The following is a 20,204-nucleotide window of genomic DNA, read 5'->3' as shown; positions in this document are numbered from 1 at the left end:
CAGCCCTGAGTGCTCACTGGAAGGACAGATTGTGAAGCTGAGGCTCCAATACTTTGGCCACCTCATGAGAAGAGACGACTCCCTGGAAAAGACCCTGATATTGGGAAAGATGGAGGGCACAAGGAGAAGGGGACGACAGAGGACGAGGTGGTTGGACAGTGTTCTCGAAGCTATCAGCATGAGTTTGACCAAACTGTGGGAGGCAGTGGAAGACAGGAGTGCCTGGCGTGCTCTGGTTCATGGGGTCACGAAGAGTCGGACATGACTAAATGACTAAACAACAACAACAGTCCTACAAAAACACTTACCCAGTTCTAAACCCCACTGAATGGCTTACTGTTGAATGTATAGGATTGTAGTGTTAAACTCTGAGTCTTCAGCATGCATTACCCATCCATTTCTGAACATATTTTTACAACCATAAGAGCTCAAATACTAGATACAGCAAGGTTATCTCCAAGCCACAGAGAAATGCAGAAATATAAGCACATTTATATTGAGTCTTTCTTCCACCATGAAGCTACAGGCAGTGTACATGCTGCCCAGATTCCAACTTGCTTAGGTTCAGAAAGTGCTTGCATAAAGTTCCCTCAAGACTATGCCCTGTGACCAGAATACACACTGTCCTCAGAACAGTACTATGGAATAAGTGAGCAAGAGCCCTTACATCCCTTGGAAAGCAGGCTTATGTGGATCAATTTACATTCACAGCATCTTAAAATGCAGTGATAGCAATTTGTTCAGCAAATCTTGGCTCTGCCAGACATTCTCTCTACAGAAAGGGGGAAAGTTCAGCAGCAGGTGGAACTATGTGCTAAGACACAGCAGGAAAATGTCTTTCAAATGTGTTGCTGCACATTGAAGGAGTTAGATTTTTCTATCCACACTTCAGCATCTGCTTGCTTCTGAATGCAACCAGCTTATTTCTAGATAGGAAAACCTTGGACAAGACACTGCCACCCCTTCTTTGAGAGCCATTGCATTCTCAGCACGGGAAGGCAGTGAATAAAAGGTAGCAGGAGAAGAGAGAGAGATTCTTTATTTCCTTTTATTAAAAACCTATTATAAAACAGAAATCTTGAGTGTAAGTTATGACACTGAGCAGTTTGTGAGATTAAAACCTTTTATTTTTGTTGTTGTTGAAGCCATAGAATCTGTATGTGGTCACATTCTTAAGCTGGAATGGAGGAGGAAGCAGCAGATATTAAAATGAAGCTACTATGCAAGTTATCAGGTTGAACCAAGGTCTTGTGGGAACAATAACTTAGCGTAACAATGGCTGATTCCCCACGTCTGCAAATGTAAAAATTGGCTTTTACCCAGGTCTGGTCTCCACCCTTAAGTGAAACATACAAGTTCCTTGATAAGAATCAAGAGGAACTAGGTAGTCAAGTTAATTTTAGGTGGTGTGCTAGGCAGAAAGTCAATAAAAGTCAAACTGGATAACTTTACCTAGCAGTTGTGGGAATGTTCCCTCAAGGAATAATGCTCTGCCTGCAAGTTGTCTAGAATTTGATATCTTGCACACTATTCTGTAATATATTGGTTGGCCCAATAAAGATTTGCCTTAATCTGGATTTCTGGCATTTTTATTCATGCTCATTTTTACTTTTTATGGAATCCAGTACAATGGTACCTTGGGTTAAGAACTTAATTCGTTCCGGAGGTCCGTTCTTAACCTGAAACTGTTCTTAACCTGAAGCCTCCCACTGCTGCCGCGCCGCCGGAGCACAATTTCTGTTCTCATCCTGAAGCAAAGTTCTTAACCCGAGGTACTATTTCTGGGTTAGTGGAGTCTGTAACCTGAAGCATCTGTAACCTGAAGCGTATGTAACCCGAGGTACCACTGTACTGTACTCTGATGTGTTCTGCAATATCTATGAATCATTCTAAAATATGGGACAACACTTAAAATATAGGGCAACACAAGAAGGTTGCATTTTGTTTAGTTGTAGACCATAAAATGAGACAAACTGCGAAGCTTTGTGTTTTGATCTGACTGCAGTGCTCAGGAAAGGAAAGTTTGAATCAGCCAAATGCTTAAAAGATCCATTGGGGACCTCTCTGTCATATCTCAGTCACTCCAAATTCATCATGATACTTGTTTGGTTTGTTCTTGCAATGGAAGCACAGTGTCCACAATGATACAGGCTATATGAACTATGTTAACTGATGAATGTTCACCCAAGACTTCATGTTTTCCCAAGTAAGAAAACTGGATATTGTTCTATGGATAAGGAAGTCTCTGTAGGAAGTGAATATGGATTATAAAAAACAGTTGTCATTTTTCCTGTCAAATGCCATCTTGCTGAAAATATTCAATGTTTCACATTGGTGGGTTTGGTAGAGATTCTTCCAGGCTATTACCTTCTTTGAAATATTCATTATACCAATAAGAAACTGGTATTTCATAATGCTGAAAAACAGGCCTAGAGCAGAAGTCTTTAAAAAACAGTGAATAGAAGCAAGAAAGCATCACTTATTCCAGATATTGTTGCATGGCTCTGAGGCACAAATCCACAATTATCCTGGAAACCAGCCATCTTCACCTAACAGTTGTTGCAAATGGTATCAGAAAGTCATAATTCAATTAATTAAATAAATATAACTTTGTTTTGTCCATTTCAAAAGAGCGAACTGAGTCACCCTCAACCATTATTGTTCAGCTTTCCTTCCAATTCTCTGGTTCTGCTGTTTCACTTGATATGAAGCACCCAGTCAATGCCAACATTTAGTGAAAGCTTCTGAAGGGTCAACACAGAGATCTTGGCATCATATGTGAAAGCCACTGCTTGGTCTTTCCCATCTGAATGTCAATAGAATTAAAAAACACACACGTTATATTCATTTTTAAAATCTACTGAAGAAAGACATATATGAAACTCATAAGGCTGATCAGAGCACAACCCTAGGTTACCCCTGCTACTCTGAAGCAAACTCCTGTACACCAAACAACTCTTAGAATAATAGCTTGTCCAAACCTCCATTTGCCCTGCTGCTTTCTCCTGGGAAAACACACTCTTTAAAGCTGAATCGGACCAAATCGCAGCTGGGTTTTCTGCAGATTGCCATTTACCGCTGAATCAGCGGCAAAGAGTGGAGAAAGCTGTGAGGCAAACACAAAACTGCTTTCTAGGCATGGGACTAGCAAGTGTGAGGATGAGCCTTTAGATCAGCGGTTCTCAACCTGTGGGTCCCCAGATGTTGTTGGACTACAACTCCCATCATCCCTGAGCTCTGGCCTTGCTAGCTAGGGATGATGGGAGTTGTAGTCCAACAACATCTGGGGGCCCACAGGTTGAGAACCGCTGCTTTAGATCATATCACTGGGGCTGTGTCAAGATGGGACATTAGCTTGCAAATGGGTCAATCAGGTCCAATTTTCTGTGTGCATCTTAGGCATGTGAGAATCCACACATTTTTTGTTATTTCACTCACCATATTCTTTGCTATTCTGCAATTCCTGAGTATTTTTGTGTGCCCTGCCCTAGTTAGCTTACAGGATTAAACTGTGGTTTATTTGATTGTAACAATTCTCATACAGCAGCATCACTCAAGTCCTGGAATAATGAAAACAAACTGGGACTGATTAGTGCTCTGAATGAAGTGTGTGCTTTCAGATAATTCCTCTTCTCCAACTGATATCCAACTTCCACTCAAAACATCTCAGGATCTGACTGAGTGGCGGAAAGGGGCTTGGGAAATCAACTCAATTCTGAACCTCTTCAGGTGTTTTTTTCCAAACCTTCCCCAAAATCTCCAGCAGCACAGGAGATGGAGTGAGAGGAAGCAAGGGGACTTCCTTTTGCACAGAGATGCTCGCTGCTTCCTGCTGTCCCTGCTCCACTGTTAGGTCTCTGTGCAGCAGGAACACCAGTGCCTTAACTGCACTGAAGGACTCTAGGGTGGAAGAATCTTAAGAAGCATCTTTAGATGGCGTAAAATATTTCTGTCTCTTACCATGAATGCTAGCCGTCACAGAAGATGGTTGTTTTTTTATTCCCAATATCAATATCTGCTCAACTACACACTTTGTATGAAATTGCCCGTTTTCATCTGCACACCTGTGAGAATCAAAAGACAGAATCAGAATCTAGGGTATATGACAAAATGGCTATGTCTTATGTGTGTACTATATGTTTTCTTCTTTAGAATGCTGCCTTGTCAATAATAAAAATACCAATTTATTTTTTAAAAAGTGTGTTTTGAAAGTCTATGGATACGTGAGGGGTATTTGGAAAATAGTTAGCTATATTGTGGAGGTTTTGACCCCTAAAAGCAGTCTGTATTTTAAACAAATACTTTAATTAAATAAGTTAAGCCTCTTTATACTCCTCCCCTCCCTAAAGGACCCTTGTTGGATATGGTGTGGCATAGTCAGAATCATAATAGGATGAACCATTCACTCTACACAGAGGTGGCTTTAGGGGAGCACAACCAGTTTGGAGTCTTGGGGTCGCCTCCGTGGATGCTGCAACTATGATTTAGAATGGAGCGAGAGAGGAGATGGGACGCTGAATTTTGGCATCGTACTGAGTGCTGCTGAAATTTGGGACCCCAAGATCCTTCTACCATCTGAAGCCCACCTGATGTTTTGAACTATAACTCCCATCAACCACTGCCAGTACTGCTAGGAGCTGTAGTTTGCAACATCTGGAAGGCACCAGATTGGGGAAGGCTTTTACACCCTTTATGGCTTCTGGACTGAGAAACAGACATCAGCAGAGCAAAATTCTTCTGTGTTTCTTACTATCCAATCTTGTAGGATTTGCTGCTCATTCTTTGCACTAATTTGACTACCAATCATTTTATTTCCCCTAAATACTCTAAATTCCTACTATGTTCACTATACCTGGACCATGCCAGAGCAACTGTCATTCACTTTATGTAACATTTCATTACGTTGTGAGCAGTGGACAAAACGTATTTTGCCCAGCTTATGGTGTAGTTATTAAAGTATTTCTCATTATTAAACTACCGGCCTAGGATTCTTAACACCGCCTTCTGCCTCTGCTTTTTCAGTGCACCTTACCTAGATGAGAAGACATTATTGTGGAAGGTGAACTTCCTGAGCAGGAACTTCTTCTTGTGGAGATACTGGAACGAATGGCCATCATCCAGATAAAGCTCGCCCACTGCAGACTCCTACACAGCAAGAAAAAATGTCAAACAGCTAACAAAGCTGTACAGGATTACTCCTACTAACTGCCACGTGTTGATTTTTGAATGGTTGAAAACACTTCTGAATATCTTAAGGCCAATCTATGCATTCAGAGTAGAGACAGATAATAAATGAGTCCTGTCAGCAGAAGCCGTGTGCAAGGACTTCCACTTGGGTAAAGGGACTTCCTCCCCTCCCCCTGCCCTCCCTCAAAATTGGCTCTTGAAAAGAAAAAGAAAAATGTCACTAACAGTCAAACCTTGGTTGTCGAATGTAATCCATTACAGAAGCCTATTCAGCTTCTGAAATGTCCGACAACCGAGGCGTGGCTTCTGATTGGCTGCAAGAGCTTCTTGTACTCAAGCAGAAGCCGTGTCGGAAGTTCGGTTTCCGAAAAACGTTCGAAAACCAGAACACTTACTTCCGGGTTTTCAGCATTTGGGAGCCGAAACATACGATAATGGAGGCATTCGGAAACCAAGGTTTGACTGTAGTAACCATACACAAGTAGATTTTACTGAAATCAGTTTGTCGAGTTCATGTTTAAATCTGCACAAATTTAAATTAATTTTGAGAGAATGAAATTTGACATGATGTAGTTTAATCTTGGTGTGGGTAGGAGAGAAGGCATGGCTGCTTACAGAGGGAAAACAGGGTGTAGTGATGACAAAATGGAGGGTCAGAACAGATACAGGGCTGGAAATTTCCAGTGGATACATGCACTTTTTAGAAATCTAGCAAAATATACAAAGTAAGTGTGTAAAATATAATTTCACAGTACCTTTGTATCTAAGGCAACACGCAGTTCATATGGAACATCTACCATCATTTCTGTAGATTTTCCTACAGAAGTCTTTAATGGTATAACAGTTCCCCCACGCTGCATTACAGGAATCTGCAAACAGGAAAGGACAGAAAACATTTAAATACAGTAAGCTTCCTTGGAATGAAGGATAGCAGACAACAATACACATCCCACAAACCTGGTCCTGTGCGCCTTTCTTTTCTGGAGCAGTTAACCAATCCCAATTGCATAGGTGTCTTATACTTCAGGGAATAACTGTTTACATATGATGAAACTTAATAGGGCTTACTTCTGAGTGAACATGCATAGGATTTCAGTCTTAGTGACAGCACAACTGGTTTGGGTTGCATCCTACACCCTTATATGGGAGTAAACAATGAAGAAGACACATATAGGAGATTATAGATACTATATATTTAATATGACAGATTTTGTAGCCTCTGAAAGGAAAATAAAATTTCATATTTACTTATACATTCGAAATTTGCTAAAAGCCCAGCCAGATGGGCGGGGTATAAATAATAAATTATTATTATTAGTAGTAGTAGTACATATACTCTCTTTTTCCATAGCCTCGTGTGAAACTGCAATACAGTACCATTTGTGAATGATTTGAAGTTTATTATTTTATTTTATTTTATAGTTTATTATTTTATTTCATGGATGCCAATGAATACAATCATGTTATAAGGAATAACAAATAGAATTACAGTGGTACCTTGCTTCTCGAACTTAATCCATTCTGGAAGTCTGTTCGACTCCCAAAACTGTTCGAAAACCAAGGTGTGGCTTCTGATAGGCTGCAGGAGCTTCTTGCACTCAAGCAGAAGCTGTGTTGGACATTCAACTTCCGAAAAACATTCAAAAACTGGAACACTTACTTCTGGGTTTTCAGTGTTCGGGAGCCGATTTGTTCGTCAACTAAGCCATTCAAGAACCAAGGTTCCACTGTACTGGATGTCTGTATGCTTTTATATGTATATATTTCTAGATAAATGTTGTAATTTAAGGGGGAAGTGTATTCAAAGCCTTCAACGGTCAAGCCTTTGGGCCTATTCTTGCATTCAAATCTACATTCTTGCATTCAAATTATTTCCTCATAGCACCTTCTTAACCTTGTAGATTCAAACATACAGTGGTACCTCGCAAGATGAATGCCTCGCAAGACGAAAAACGCGCAAGACGAAAGAGTTTTCCGTTTTTTTAGTCGTTCGGCAAGACGAATTTCCCTATGGGCTTGCTTCGCAAGACAAAACGTCTTGCGAGTTCTTGCGAGTTTGTTTCCTTTTTCTTAAAGCCGCTAAGCCGTTAATAGCCGCTAAGCCGTTAATAGCCGTTAATAGCCACTAAGCCGCTAAGCTGCTAATAGCCGTGCTTTGCAAGACGAAAAAACCGCAAGACGAAGAGACTCGCGGAACGGATTAATTTCGTCTTGCGAGGCACCACTGTAATTGTTGTCTGTGTTGGGTACATATACAACCCTATCCACAAGTCTTTGAAGCAAGTCCCTCCTCCCCCCCCCCAGTCAAATCAGTGATATAAAAACACAAACGTACACTGTTCAGTGTGACTGGAATCTTCACTGTGCCGTGACCTTCCAGACGGATACATTTTCGAAAGTCATACCAGATCTGCAGCAGGATAAACAGGAAAAAGGAAGAACCCTGAATGAGTTCTACAAATTTAGATCCCACCTCCTTACCTTGCTTAAGGAACGCCATGACATAAAAGCCTGACAGAATATCAAATCAACCAATAACTCACCAATATCCACACATGTAAAAGCAATTAGAAAGTGATAATAAAACCAGAGTATTAAGAACAATAATCTTGTAACACCTTAAAGATTAACACATTGATTACAGCACAAGCTTTCATGGACTACAGTCTACTTCATCAGATGAATGAAATATTACCCTGAGATATATGTATATATATTATATGCACATGGGGGCATTTGGTCAGGTCAGATGAAGGAGGGTTGTACAAATAAGAAATATAATGCAGAGAAGTACAGACATGGAAAATTGCATACTTAGCAGTGGTGGTTCACAACACTGTTCTTGGTGACACATCAGCAGCCTGGTGTCTGCTATGTGAATTACCAGCGTTTACATCAATGCCTATACTTTTTTTTTGTATTTCCCCCTAACCTCAATTTTTTACACCCCCTCTCAAAAACCCCAAAACCAATGGGTTGTATCCAATGCTGCCGTTCTGCTCCTGCAACTGACTTCCACTTGTGCAAAGGAACTCTTCTGTCTCATCTGCAGTCCCCTGTGCTGTGCAGAAGCTTTCAGAGGAAGCTAGGTAGCTTATTTTTATTATACTATTGCTTAGATTAAACTTGATTATGGTGAGGGCTGTTTTGTGCAGTCCCAGATGATGTACTTAATACCTACTGCAGAAATGCCTAGTAGCCTAACTTTGATTGAAAGCCCCATAGAAACACAAGGGTATATAAAAAAGGGAAATAAATGAACTGATAATAGTTTTCATTACCTCTTGAGGGCCAGGCAGAAAGACATTGACTGCAGTGACTTTTGGTTCAGTGACTGGATACACCAACAAAGCATTTCCTGAATTACATAAAGAAGAAAAGCGCTACAACTATGGGATTATATCATTATTTAGCCATTTGCTGATATTTCTACCATGGGTTCAGTACAGCATTTGGAAAAGTAGTACCTTCTTTTCTATTAGAGGTGTGACAATGCCAATTATTTTTTTTAAAAAAAACTTGTCTAGAATATGCATGAGGTCTTGTTTGAATATGCAAATAGCAGGTTCCTAACAGTTAATCCTTTCTCACACTTGAACACTTTCCAGTGTTCAAAGATGCTTTACAAATTCTATCTAATTTGTCCTCACAACAACCCTGAAGTTTCTGAGGTAGTGATTTGCTAAATGCCACCCAGGGGGCTTCCTGACTGGGCTGGAATTTGAAGATGGGCTTTTTGTATCCAAACCCAGCCTGCTATCCACAGCATTATAGAGAATGGCCTTGAGCCGACAGAAGTGACTGACATTAATCTGTGAGAAAAATTATTCAACACATAGTATAAAACAACTTCAATTCTTTCCTAAGATTAAGAGGCAAAGATTAATTGGCACAGTCTAATCAGAATGCACTCCATAAGGAAATGCTAGAATTACTTTTCCCTCATTATCAGAACACTCATTGAGTTCACATTTCTTCTTCTGTAGTTATTTCCTGAAAGTATGGAGTGTGTCCCTAGGAAGGATTCCCACGAACACCTCTCCATACCCATCACGAGAGGACCAGTGACTGTTTAACTAGCTTTGCCAGCCAAGGAGACCAGAAGCAACGAGTGCAGAATGAAGCAACCTCACATCTGGTCTATGGAAGACTGGGAATTCTGAAACTATAGGCCTGATCTCCTCAGAGTTCTCTGGATGAATCCTAACCACTAACATGAGACATCTCCCTCATCCCTTCCATTTTGTGTGTTGCCTTTCTGTCACAGCTGTTGCATCTTCTGATTACACCACTGCCATGTTTTATAAAAGGTTCCTTCAACCTTTAAACTTACCAAGCATATACTCATCTTCGATGCCAAACGTTTCCAGTTCCTTGGGGAATTCTACCCAAACAGGTCTATGTAAAGGAATAAAGTGGAAGCAGCAAAGACTTTTTAGAAGACGTGCACTAGTATTCATATCAGAAACCAAGGGTCACTATTTTCTGTTTATAATTTGAATGTTATTTAGATGCTATTTTAATCATTTAAAATTCACTAGGATTTATAGTAGTCCCATAATGAATTATGAAGCAAAAATTAGTCTCTTTAATTCCGAGCTTACCTCATGACCGGCTCTGCAACTGTATGTGCTCGATAAAACAAAGCATAGAGATATGGAAGAAGGGAATAGCGCTCCTTGATAGCATTTCTGATGATCCGCGTGTTCTCCTCACCAAACAACCAGGGCTCACGGCGCTTGGTGTTCATATTGGCATGGCCTCTAAAGAAAGGCTGAAGGGCTCCAGCCTGATACCATCGAACTAGCAGCTCTGGTTCTGGATTTCCAATAAATCCGCCCACATCAGCTGGATTTCAGAAAAAGTATGAATTGGTTTCTGAGAAAGGATTGGAAAACACAAACTTCCCAGATTCTTCCCCAGTTGGGCTGTATTTTCAGAAAAGCAATTTCCCCCAACACAGAAACTACTTCAGAGAAGAAGGAATAAGAAAACTACCGGAAACCTGTGACCGCAAACTGGATATGCATGTATTCCAAAAATCAGGAGAAAGGATGTTAAGCTCAGTGGTAGAGCACATGCTTTGCAGACATGGCTCAGCTGGTAGGGAGGAGCCACAACATTAGCTTCCTGCAAGGTGTGTCACTGCCAGTTAGCGGGAGGGAGAGGAGATGGGAAAATCAGCACAGGTGCACTGGTGGGAGCGCCAGACTGGCTCTGCCAGTGTGCCGGCATCATGCCAACCTCTGCAGCCCTCCCTCTTCTGGTAACTGGCAGGGACTCACCTTCCAGGAAGTTAGCACTGTGACTTGACTCTACTCAAGAATCATAGAATTCTAGAGTTAGAAGGGACCCTGAGGATCACCTAGTAGAATGCAGAAATATGCAGCTGTCCCATACGGGGATCAAACCTGCAATCTTGGCATTATCAGCACCACGCTCTAACCATAGAATTGTAGCGTTGGAAGGGACCCTGAGGATCATCTAGTCCAATCCCCTGCAATGCATGAATATGCAGCTGTCCCACACGGGGATCAAACCTGCAACCAACTGCAGGTGTGCAAACTGTTACTATAAAGTGTGTGCTCTACCACCAAGTCATGTCATGACCAGTTTGCAGCTACAGGTGGTTCTACCCCACCTAGGAAGCTGTTTGTGATTTTTTGTGTGAACAAAAAGCACCTGGTTCATACCCTGGAATATACAGATCAGGCCACGAAAGACCTTAAGGAGGCTCTGCCTGTCATCAGAGACCATACTTGACTAGATGGCACAATGATCTGACTTAGTATAAGGCAAAATAAAAAAATTCCTTCCAGTAGCACCTTAAAGACCAACTAAGTTAGTTCTTGGTATGAGCTTTCGTGTGCATGCACACTTCTTCAGATACACTCTTAAGTTAGTATAAGGCAGTTTACTATGTTCCCTGTGGATGGACGCCCTCTCAAGGTCAGCTATAACTCACCATATGAAAGTTAATTTATTTAGATTTTTAAGAAGAAAAAAGTTAATCAACCGAAATCTCTAAGCAGTATACATTATGGAGTATAAAATCATTATCAATGATACCCAGACAAAAACAGCAAAAAAGAAAGAAAGAGTAAACTAAGACTAAACTCTGTGTCTGGATACCGTTGTTGAAATAAATATGATTTCAGCCGGCATCTAAAACAATACAGTGAAACTTCTATTCATAGAAATAATTGAGGCTTTTGAAAAGGCACAAGTGAAATGAGCTCAATTGCTTAGTAAGATGGAGACTGCAACCCAACACATCCCTTACCTCCACAGAAAGAAATTCCTGCCATACTGATTGTCAGCAACATTGGAATGGAGATTTTCAAGTACTGCCATTTTGCTTTATTGTCTCCAGTCCATACGGCACCTAGAAATATCAAGTTCACAGTGTTTGTGGACATTGGGTGTTGAGTTCAAAAGATATCCATAGGTTTTACTTCTAAGCAGATGAGCATGAGGCTCATGCTATATGTGTGCAGGTGTACAAATCCATGTGTTACCCCTATCAGCTGTTTGATAATGACTCACATGAACTGCATTGTGCGATAGGTCAGCCATACATCACATTTGATCCCTGTTCTGGTGTCTGCATGGTGACAAGATCAGTGTCAGTTGTCACACTGTTCTTGATTTAAGAAGAACAAGGATAGAGGAAATGCACCCTAAAATCAGGCCAGCAGGTCCTCTGCTCAATCCTCAGCCTCTGAAAAGGAAGTTGGCAAACAGACTGATTTCAGTCTGATCAGCACATGTGTCTTTTTGATGACAGCACTCAATACACGTGTCATTGAGATAATAACACGATCTCTCAGAACATCAATGAGTGAGTTACAATCTGGGTTTTCAGCATCTTAAAAATCTACCTATTGTGAAAGCCTGAAAGCTACAGCCCAATATTAAGTTGCTATTTATTACTTATTTCCACCCCTATTAGACTCTTGAGTTGACTATGTTCCTTATTTAACTTATAACATTCCTTCTTTAACTTATTTGCAGTACAAGAAGAGGCAACAGCTTAATATTATGACAACTCCACAGCATGACAGATGCTCCGAATATCTGAAGTCTCAAATTCAATCCTTGGCATTTCCAGCTAAAGGGGTTTCAGATAGCACGAGCTGGCAAAGACCTAATTCTGAGGCCCTGGGAACCAACAGAAAAAGATACAGTGATTTGTTGACGGGATTTCAAAAATCCTTGTGCAAAGATATAAAATGAATTCCGCCAACGTCCCTCAGGAGAATAGTATTGTGAGGAACCTCAAGAGAATCTTGTCCTCAGAAGAATGTTATTTGCTCCCAAGACACACCTAGTAAGTTTCAATCAAGACTTAGAAGAAAGTTTCATTCATAAGAAATGTTTTAGATTGTTACAGAATATGATTATTTAGACTTGTTAGAATATGATTATTTAGACTTGTTAGATGATACAAAGGGTTTTCTGCATTTCCCCCCGCACCCTCAGACATCTGAGAATTTTCTGTACGTTTGGGGAACTTGTCTCTCTCTCACACACCTGATTATAAAACAAGACTATATTTGAGGTTAGCCTGGTTACAGGGGAAGCAAAGTTTAAAGATTATTCATTCATTCCTTACATTTTCATCCTGCCCTTTCCCCAATGAGCTCTTGGTGGCACACGATTGTCCCTTCCCCCCCATTTTAGCTTCACAACAAGCCTGTGAACTGTGAGATAGGGCTGGTTGAGATGGTGACTAGCCCAAAATAACTCAGTGAGTTTGATGGTTGTGTGGGGATTTAATTGATGTTTGAAGAGGATGCTTGAAAAGGGGAGCTAAGTCGTGTTAATCACCATTCTTCCTTATTCTATGCTTACCATACTTTTGTGAGCCAGCAAAGAACGAGCGTGTGAGAACAAAAGGCCTCTCCAGCCCCCCACTTCGTCTGATCAGTCCTTCTGCAGTTGCCATTTGCTGAAACACACCAGAGGGAAACATGTCTGCTTTAACACAGCTGTTATAACTCTACTACAGAGAGAAGGCCAGGAACAGTAAAAATACAACAGCATTTCTGGACTGAGAAGAGCCAGATAGAACACCTTAAAACAGCAACAGAGAAGGCTGACATGAATCAATCGCCCTGTGGCTTATACAGGAAAGAACAGGAGCTGGCAAGACTCATTTTTTAAACACACGATCTTCATACAGGAAGGGTTATTGACAGTATGAGGCATTGTTTCTAAAAGTAAACAGATGAATTTAAACATGGAAGGAATACAGAAAAGAATGATCTGTTTTTGAATGATCTGTTTTGTACAGTCTTAGACTAGTACAAGGCAAAGTATAAGACAATTCTGAGACATACTTCTTGTTGAAGCCACGATAAATTACTGTAACTATCATTTAATGGTATGCTTTTGTTATTCTTAATTAAGAAGAGTTAAAATGTAAAATATACAATAACAATAATTAATCATCACAAATTAGTAGCATGAGGATTGGAATTGAAACTGTTCACCTGCAAAGGCCATACCTGGTAGAAACCATAGAGATTATGGACTTCTCGATGTTCCCATTTGCCATAATGGACAGCATCCTTCTGCATGGTTAGCTCTACTCCTCTGAAGACTGAGGGCTCATTCATATCATTCCAGGCAAAAAGGATTTCAGAAGAACCCTATCAACATTTTAATTACATAAAAGCTGTTGGTTTAATCCACAATTAACGCACACACACAGAGTCTGGGTAGGTATACACATGCTTACAAAGCTCTCAAAAATGTAAAGCAGACTACTCTAAGGAGGATGGATGGCGGCTAACAGATTGAGATTGAATCCTGATAAGACAGAAGTACTGTTTCTGGGGGACAGGAGGCGGGCAGGTGTGGAGGATTCCCTGGTCCTGAATGGGGTAACTGTGCCCCTGAAGGACCAGGTGCGCAGCCTGGGAGTCATTTTGGACTCACAGCTGTCCATGGAGGCACAGGTTAAATCCGTGTCCAGGGCAGCTGTGTACCAGCTCCATCTGGTATGCAGGCTGAGACCCTATCTGCCTGCAGACTGCCTCGCCAGAGTGGTGCATGCTCTGGTTATCTCCCACTTGGACTACTGCAATGCGCTCTACGTGGGGCTACCTTTGAAGGTGACCCGGAAACTACAACTAATCCAGAACGCAGCAGCCAGACTGGTGACTGGGAGCGGCCGCCGAGACCATATAACACCGGTCTTGAAAGAACTACATTGGCTCCCAGTATGTTTCCGAGCACAATTCAAAATGTTGGTGCTGACCTTTAAAGCCCTAAATGGCCTTGGTCCAGTATACCTGAAGGAGCATCTCCACCCCCATCGTTCTACCCGGACACTGAGGTCCAGCACCGAGGGCCTTCTAGCAGTTCCCTCACTGCGAGAAGCCAAGTTACAGGGAACTAGGCAGAGGGCCTTCTCGGTAGTGGCGCCCTTCATGTGGAACGCCCTCCCACCAGATGTCAAAGAGAACAACAACTACCAGACTTTTAGAAGACATCTGAAGGCAGCCCTGTTTAGGGAAGCTTTTAATGTTTGATGTATCACAGTATTTTAATATTCTTTTGGAAGCTGCCCAGAGTGGCTGGGGAGGCCCAGCCAGATGGGTGGGGTATAAATAATAAATAAAAGCAGTTGTCAGAGAAGCTTCTCTTGGACTCTTATGGGCTTCAAGAATAGGTGGGATCTATCTACCCATTAGGGATAGATTAGGGATACCCATAGGGATGCGGGTGGCGCTGTGGGTTAAACCACAGAGCCTAGGACTTGCCGATCAGAAGGTCGGTGGTTTGAATCCCTGCTCGGTCCCTGCTCCCGCCAACCTAGCAGTTCGAAAGCACGTCAAAGTGCAAGTAGATAAATAGGTACCGCTCCGGCGGGAAGGTAAACGGCGTTTCCGTGCGCTGCTCTGGTTCGCCAAAAGTGGCTTAGTCATGCTGGCCACATGACCCGGAAGCTCCCTCGGCCAATAAAGTGAGATGAGTGCTGCAACCCCAGAGTTGGCCACGACTGGACCTAATGGTCAGGGGTCCCTTTACCTTTTTATCTACCCATTAGAATTAATGGTGGGAAAACTAATCCCACCAGCAATATAATTAGCTTGTTAAAATTCTAATCCCATGATAAAAGCTCAGATAAAGCTTCTCTGTTATTTTTAAATCTCTTAAGTATCTATGAAAACTGGTCTTGGTACCTATTTATAAACTCTTAATAGATTCAACCTGAGAACTGCGTAATTTTGAGTTTTGGCAGCACCACTGTATACAATGAGTATATCTCAGATATTTGCTTTGACATTTGCTTTTGACAGTGGCAACCCTACATTTTTCATCAGCTGCTGGCTTCTTTAGAGGTTTCTAAGCAAAATGCTTATAGGGTTCTTTTCTTCTTTCTTGGGCACCCTTGGGCAACTGGGACCAGAATGAATGAAGAACATGCACAACACTAGCAAGTTTCCTTCCAGGTTAGCATCCCAAATGGTAAAATTCCCCTATCACGTTCAACACAAAAGGATTTGGAATTGGTTAGACGCTACAGTTCTCCAATGGAACTTGCATGAGCCAAGTTGTCCCTTTGGTGTCATATGCAGAAACGACTGTGTGGAAACCTTCGCTTATCTTAGTATATTTTGGATCAATCCTCTTCCTCGGTCATCAAATGAAAGTCCCTGTTTCTTACTTTTTAAGAGCTTGGTTTTTCTGCCAAGGATCCTGCCACACAGGGTCATGAGAAAAGAACACAAACCTTATATGCGCTGAAGGCAAATTGATCTGCATACCATTCTCGGACTTCAGGATTGGTGAAATCCGGGTAAGATGAGAGACCTGCAGGTGTGAGGAAATTATGACATTTGCAGGACTTGAGTCTGGATGGCGGCATATAAAGATTTAAATAAATAACATATGGCCTTCATGCTGTGGTTGACAAATACAATGCTAAAATCTCCTACTAATATCCAAACAAATACAACAATACAACAAAGAGGGTTTTTACATACACCTGCCCCCAGCAAATACTAGCTTCATATAAGAGATTTTTCCTCAGAACCACAGCATAGGAGGAAAGGATTTAATTTCCAATCCTTGCCTGCTGCAATCCTGATAATTATCAGCCACCAACCCAGCTGGTGCTATTTTTTATTTAATATCACCTGTAGTTTGTCTATTTAACTTCCAGCTGTGGAGACTGGAAGAGTTCACTATATTACCCTCTGTGCACACTCTGCAATGTTAGTCTTGTTGTTGGGCAAGGGTCATCATGCTTACAGGCCAAATGTCTATACCTTCCTATACATATAATAAAAATGTAAGGTGTCATCATGCCCTCCCAGGCAAGCTGTTTAATGGTGGTGGTGGGGAGGTCCTTCACATAGCTGCCCTGTGAACTGCCTGCTCCCTCCTTTAAAAGAGAGTTGGGCTTGAGACAGGAGAGGCCTGGGTGAGCTGTGGGTAGATAAGGGAGGGGGGGTTGAGGTGTAAAGGAGACTTTGTCAGGTGAGGCAAAGGGCTGGTGAGGTGAGTGAGCAGAGGAAGCAGCTCCTAGTCTTAGAATGTTGAAGCCGTTGCCATCATTGCCTTGCCATGATCAGTAAATAGAGACATAGGGTCTCTTGGATCCAGATGACTGACACCTGGTAGCAATACCTGTTTAAAGAAATTTAGAGGTATTGAGGAAATTAAGAATCAAGAGCTTTTTTAAAAAAATGTCAGTGAGGAGTAGAAGTCATTTTTTTATTTTCTTCGAACTTCTGACCATAGAGAAACCATTTTAACCCTTTTAAAAAAGGAATTATATATCACATTAAGTTTTCAACACAGGTTTGAAAAAGGAGAATAGAAAGACAATATCACACACACAATTAATGTACAGAATAAAATTTGTTAATAAATAGAAATAAGTTTTAACACCCACAAATGTCAGTTATCAGATTTGTAAAAGTAAAGGAGGGGCTTTATTACCTGGCCAACAGATACCCTCGAAATCTTTGCCTTTACGGTCTTTTACAAAGTAACCTCTTTCTTTTGCTTGTGAGTATATGGTATACAGAGGATCAACTTTAATATGGGGGTCCAGAATGACGACCAGCTGCCAACATGAGAGACGGCACAATATTATCATGTATGGATTACCATTATTTACATCCTGTCTTTCAGAATACAAATTGGTCCAAGGTGGCTTACAGGCAACGTTAAATTACATATTTTTAAAAATGCAACAGACAGTATCAATGTATTAAAAAGTCACCAGGACAGTTGAAGGTATATCACTCTATCTGGAGTGGGGAGGAGTGGAGAATGCCCAGCTGGAACAAGCCCTGAGATGGTCTTCATTTCTCTCCCTCTCTCTCTGGGAATCCTGCCCAAATGGCAGCTGATGATAGATGGCACTGCCTCCCACTTTCTCCTGGCATTTCAGAACTGTTGATTGTTTAATGTGCTACAGCAAGTTTAGTATTAATTCAAATGTGCTGCTGGAAGGCTCTAACGATCTCATGGGGCACCTAGGCTTTGCAAATGGCTAAGACCATTGGAGGGGATGCGGGTGGCACTGTGGGTTAAACCACAGAGCCTAGGACATGCTGATCAGAAGGTCGGCGGTTTGAATCCCCGCGACGGGGTGAGCTCCCATTGCTCGGTCCCGGCTCCTGCCAACCTAGCAGTTCGAAAGCACGTCAAAGGTCAAGTAGATAAATAGGTACTGCTCCAGCGGGAAGGTAAACGGCGTTTCTGTCACTGCTCTGGTTTGCCAGAAGCGGCTTAGTCAAGCTGGCCACATGACCCGGAAGCTGTCTGTGGACAAACACCGGCTCCCTCGGCCAATAAAGCGAGATGAGCGCCGCAACCCCAGAGTCGGTCACGACTGGACCTAATGGTTAGGGGTCCCTTTACCTTTACGACCATTGGAAGTACTTGATTTTAGCTTGTAGAATAACCTTAACATGGAGACGGCACAAATATTCTGAGCCATAATGGTGTGGTGTGGAGCCACAGAACTGTTTCCCCCTTACCAACACCAATGCTACTTACCTGCATGGGACTGGGGCAGGTAGTGTGGTCAGAGGCCCAAAGTTGCACCAATAGCACTGCCCTGCAAACGTGACCTTGAGGGCCCCTGTCCAGGTAAGCAGCAATGACGGCAGTGTGGCGAGAGTGGATTTGCCCCACCACACATATAATAACTGTGCTGTATACCATAGCCCCCCCTTATGTTTTTGTTCACAGAATAGCAACTTTGCATCCAAACCAAAGGATTTGTTTTTAAATTATAGATGTGAATGGATCAGGGGCGGCCCGCCCTGTTTCACCACCTGAGGTGAAATGGGAGTTGCTGTCTCCTTTCCTGCCCACCCTGGCTCTTGCCAAACTTGGCAGGAGCTGGGGTGCTCCTGGAAGCCTTACTGCTTGGCTTCTGTGGAGTATAGGGTAGGGCAGACAAGCAGCAATGCCACATGCCAGAATGCCACCCTCACAGCAGTGGAAGTGGTCAGGAAGGTGGAGCACTGCCTTTTTCACTTACACCATCTGAAGTGAGCGCTTGATCCTCCACCTCAGGGGCGGACTGGGTCTGCCTGCTGCACATGAAGGCCACAAGAGCTGCAGACCTCCAAACAAATTTTTTCTCCCTACTTTCTCTACGTTACTCACCTTGCGCTTTTTCTTCATGAGTATCTGCTTCTGCATCCTCTCGGGATTGCCAAACTTCTCCTTGTTCCATGTGAAGTACCGCTTGCCATCTGTGTGCTCGATGTCAAGCCATATGACGTCATATGGGATGTCATGCATATCGAAACCTGCATCTACCCCTTCCACGTCGTCCTCGTCTTCGTAATTCCAGCGGCACTGGTGGTAGCCAAGGGAGAAGAGTGGGGGCAGGGCTTGAGTGCCTAGCAACAGCAAAAAAAGGGAGAAAGGGAAAACAATGCTATCATCCAAATTAAAACCAAAGTCACAATTAAGTGCTAAATATTTATTTTTGCTTGAACTTTCTCAGCTGCACTAGAGGCATTAAAAGTGTACAAGAAGAGTCTCGTTGTAATGAAAGCAGCACAGAATCCTTTTCCTTACTTTGAAACTAGAAAGTGCTTCGGGCTGCTAATGTAGCTTTGTGAGCAGTTATTTGCCCACCTGCCAGAGGCTACATCCTGAAGGCACATGGTATGTCCTCCTTGCTGCAGCTAAGCAGATCTGGGCCTGCATAACACTGTCCTGAGTTCCACGATATGTGAAAGGTGAGACAGAAACAAAATACAGGGGTGGGGAGATGTTCCTTTTTGGTGAGTGGCTTGTCAGTGAAGCTGAAGCTGTGACACAGATGTGGTAGATGCAGACAGATGGGGGAATGAACTCGGTAGTGAACTGCTACTGCTGCTTCTCTCTCTCTCTCTCTGCCCCCCCCCGACTCTGTTACAATGGTTCTATATCTTTAACTGCTTAGAAATAGATCTCTCTCTCCCTCTTACATACACAAGCTGGGTGTGCCACCTTAATGTTTATTCTTGCCACTTAAAGCAGTTTCAGGATGTACAGGTGAAACTCAAAAAATCATCACAATTATAACAAATAAAGACTTGACATATCTCGCTTTGCATGTAATGAGTCTCTCTCATATATTAGTTTCACCTTTTAAGTTGAATTACTGAAATAAATTAACTTTTCCACGATATTCAAATTTTTTGAGTTTCACCCGCATTTGTATTGTAAGACAGTACCTGTCAGTTGTGCATACTGCTTAAAAATATCAAAGGGTTGGGGCCCCATTAGGATGAAAGTGTCAATGATCCCACTTTCCGACATCCAGCGCACATCAGTTTGAGGAAGCACTCTCTGCTTCGAAGTTTCTGGAGTTCTGGAGGACAAAACCTGTCAAACAAAGCAATCAGAAAAAGGTAACGGTATGGGTTTTGATACACATGGAGGTCCCACATGGTGAGTTTCAAGGTGCCTGTCATCACTCCGCCTTTCGTGCCCCAGCAGAGGTGAGAGGCTGCCCACTCAGCATCCATTCTGCACTGCTTGCA

The 20,204-nt window shown here is 42.3% G+C and overlaps 1 protein-coding gene across 3 annotated transcripts in view; it reads right to left on the bottom strand.

The window, feature by feature from the left end:
* Window positions 1–1,030: 1,030 nt before the first annotated feature.
* The window catches only part of GANC (glucosidase alpha, neutral C), a 30,416-nt gene continuing 11,242 nt past the window's right edge, over window positions 1,031–20,204 (bottom strand). For all 3 annotated transcript variants that reach the window (XM_081211671.1, XM_081211672.1, XM_081211673.1), the window contains exons 10-24: window positions 19,896–20,046; window positions 18,832–19,070; window positions 17,146–17,272; window positions 15,932–16,011; window positions 13,698–13,841; window positions 13,042–13,138; window positions 11,471–11,572; window positions 9,792–10,035; window positions 9,521–9,585; window positions 8,469–8,545; window positions 7,523–7,597; window positions 5,943–6,056; window positions 5,033–5,145; window positions 3,961–4,064; window positions 1,031–2,806 (exon numbers count right to left, since the gene is read on the bottom strand). In XM_081211671.1, the coding sequence (XP_081067797.1) occupies window positions 2,697–2,806; window positions 3,961–4,064; window positions 5,033–5,145; window positions 5,943–6,056; window positions 7,523–7,597; window positions 8,469–8,545; window positions 9,521–9,585; window positions 9,792–10,035; window positions 11,471–11,572; window positions 13,042–13,138; window positions 13,698–13,841; window positions 15,932–16,011; window positions 17,146–17,272; window positions 18,832–19,070; window positions 19,896–20,046 (1,842 nt within the window). In that variant the 3' untranslated portion in view covers window positions 1,031–2,696. The remainder of the gene's footprint in view (window positions 2,807–3,960; window positions 4,065–5,032; window positions 5,146–5,942; window positions 6,057–7,522; window positions 7,598–8,468; window positions 8,546–9,520; window positions 9,586–9,791; window positions 10,036–11,470; window positions 11,573–13,041; window positions 13,139–13,697; window positions 13,842–15,931; window positions 16,012–17,145; window positions 17,273–18,831; window positions 19,071–19,895; window positions 20,047–20,204) is intronic.

The sequence above is a fragment of the Podarcis bocagei genome, assembly GCF_964188305.1.
Source record: "Podarcis bocagei genome assembly, chromosome: 1".
Classification (NCBI taxonomy): Eukaryota; Metazoa; Chordata; class Lepidosauria; order Squamata; family Lacertidae; genus Podarcis; species Podarcis bocagei.
Note: the sequence above shows the minus strand (reverse complement) of the source record. Positions and strands in the feature narration are given on the sequence as shown.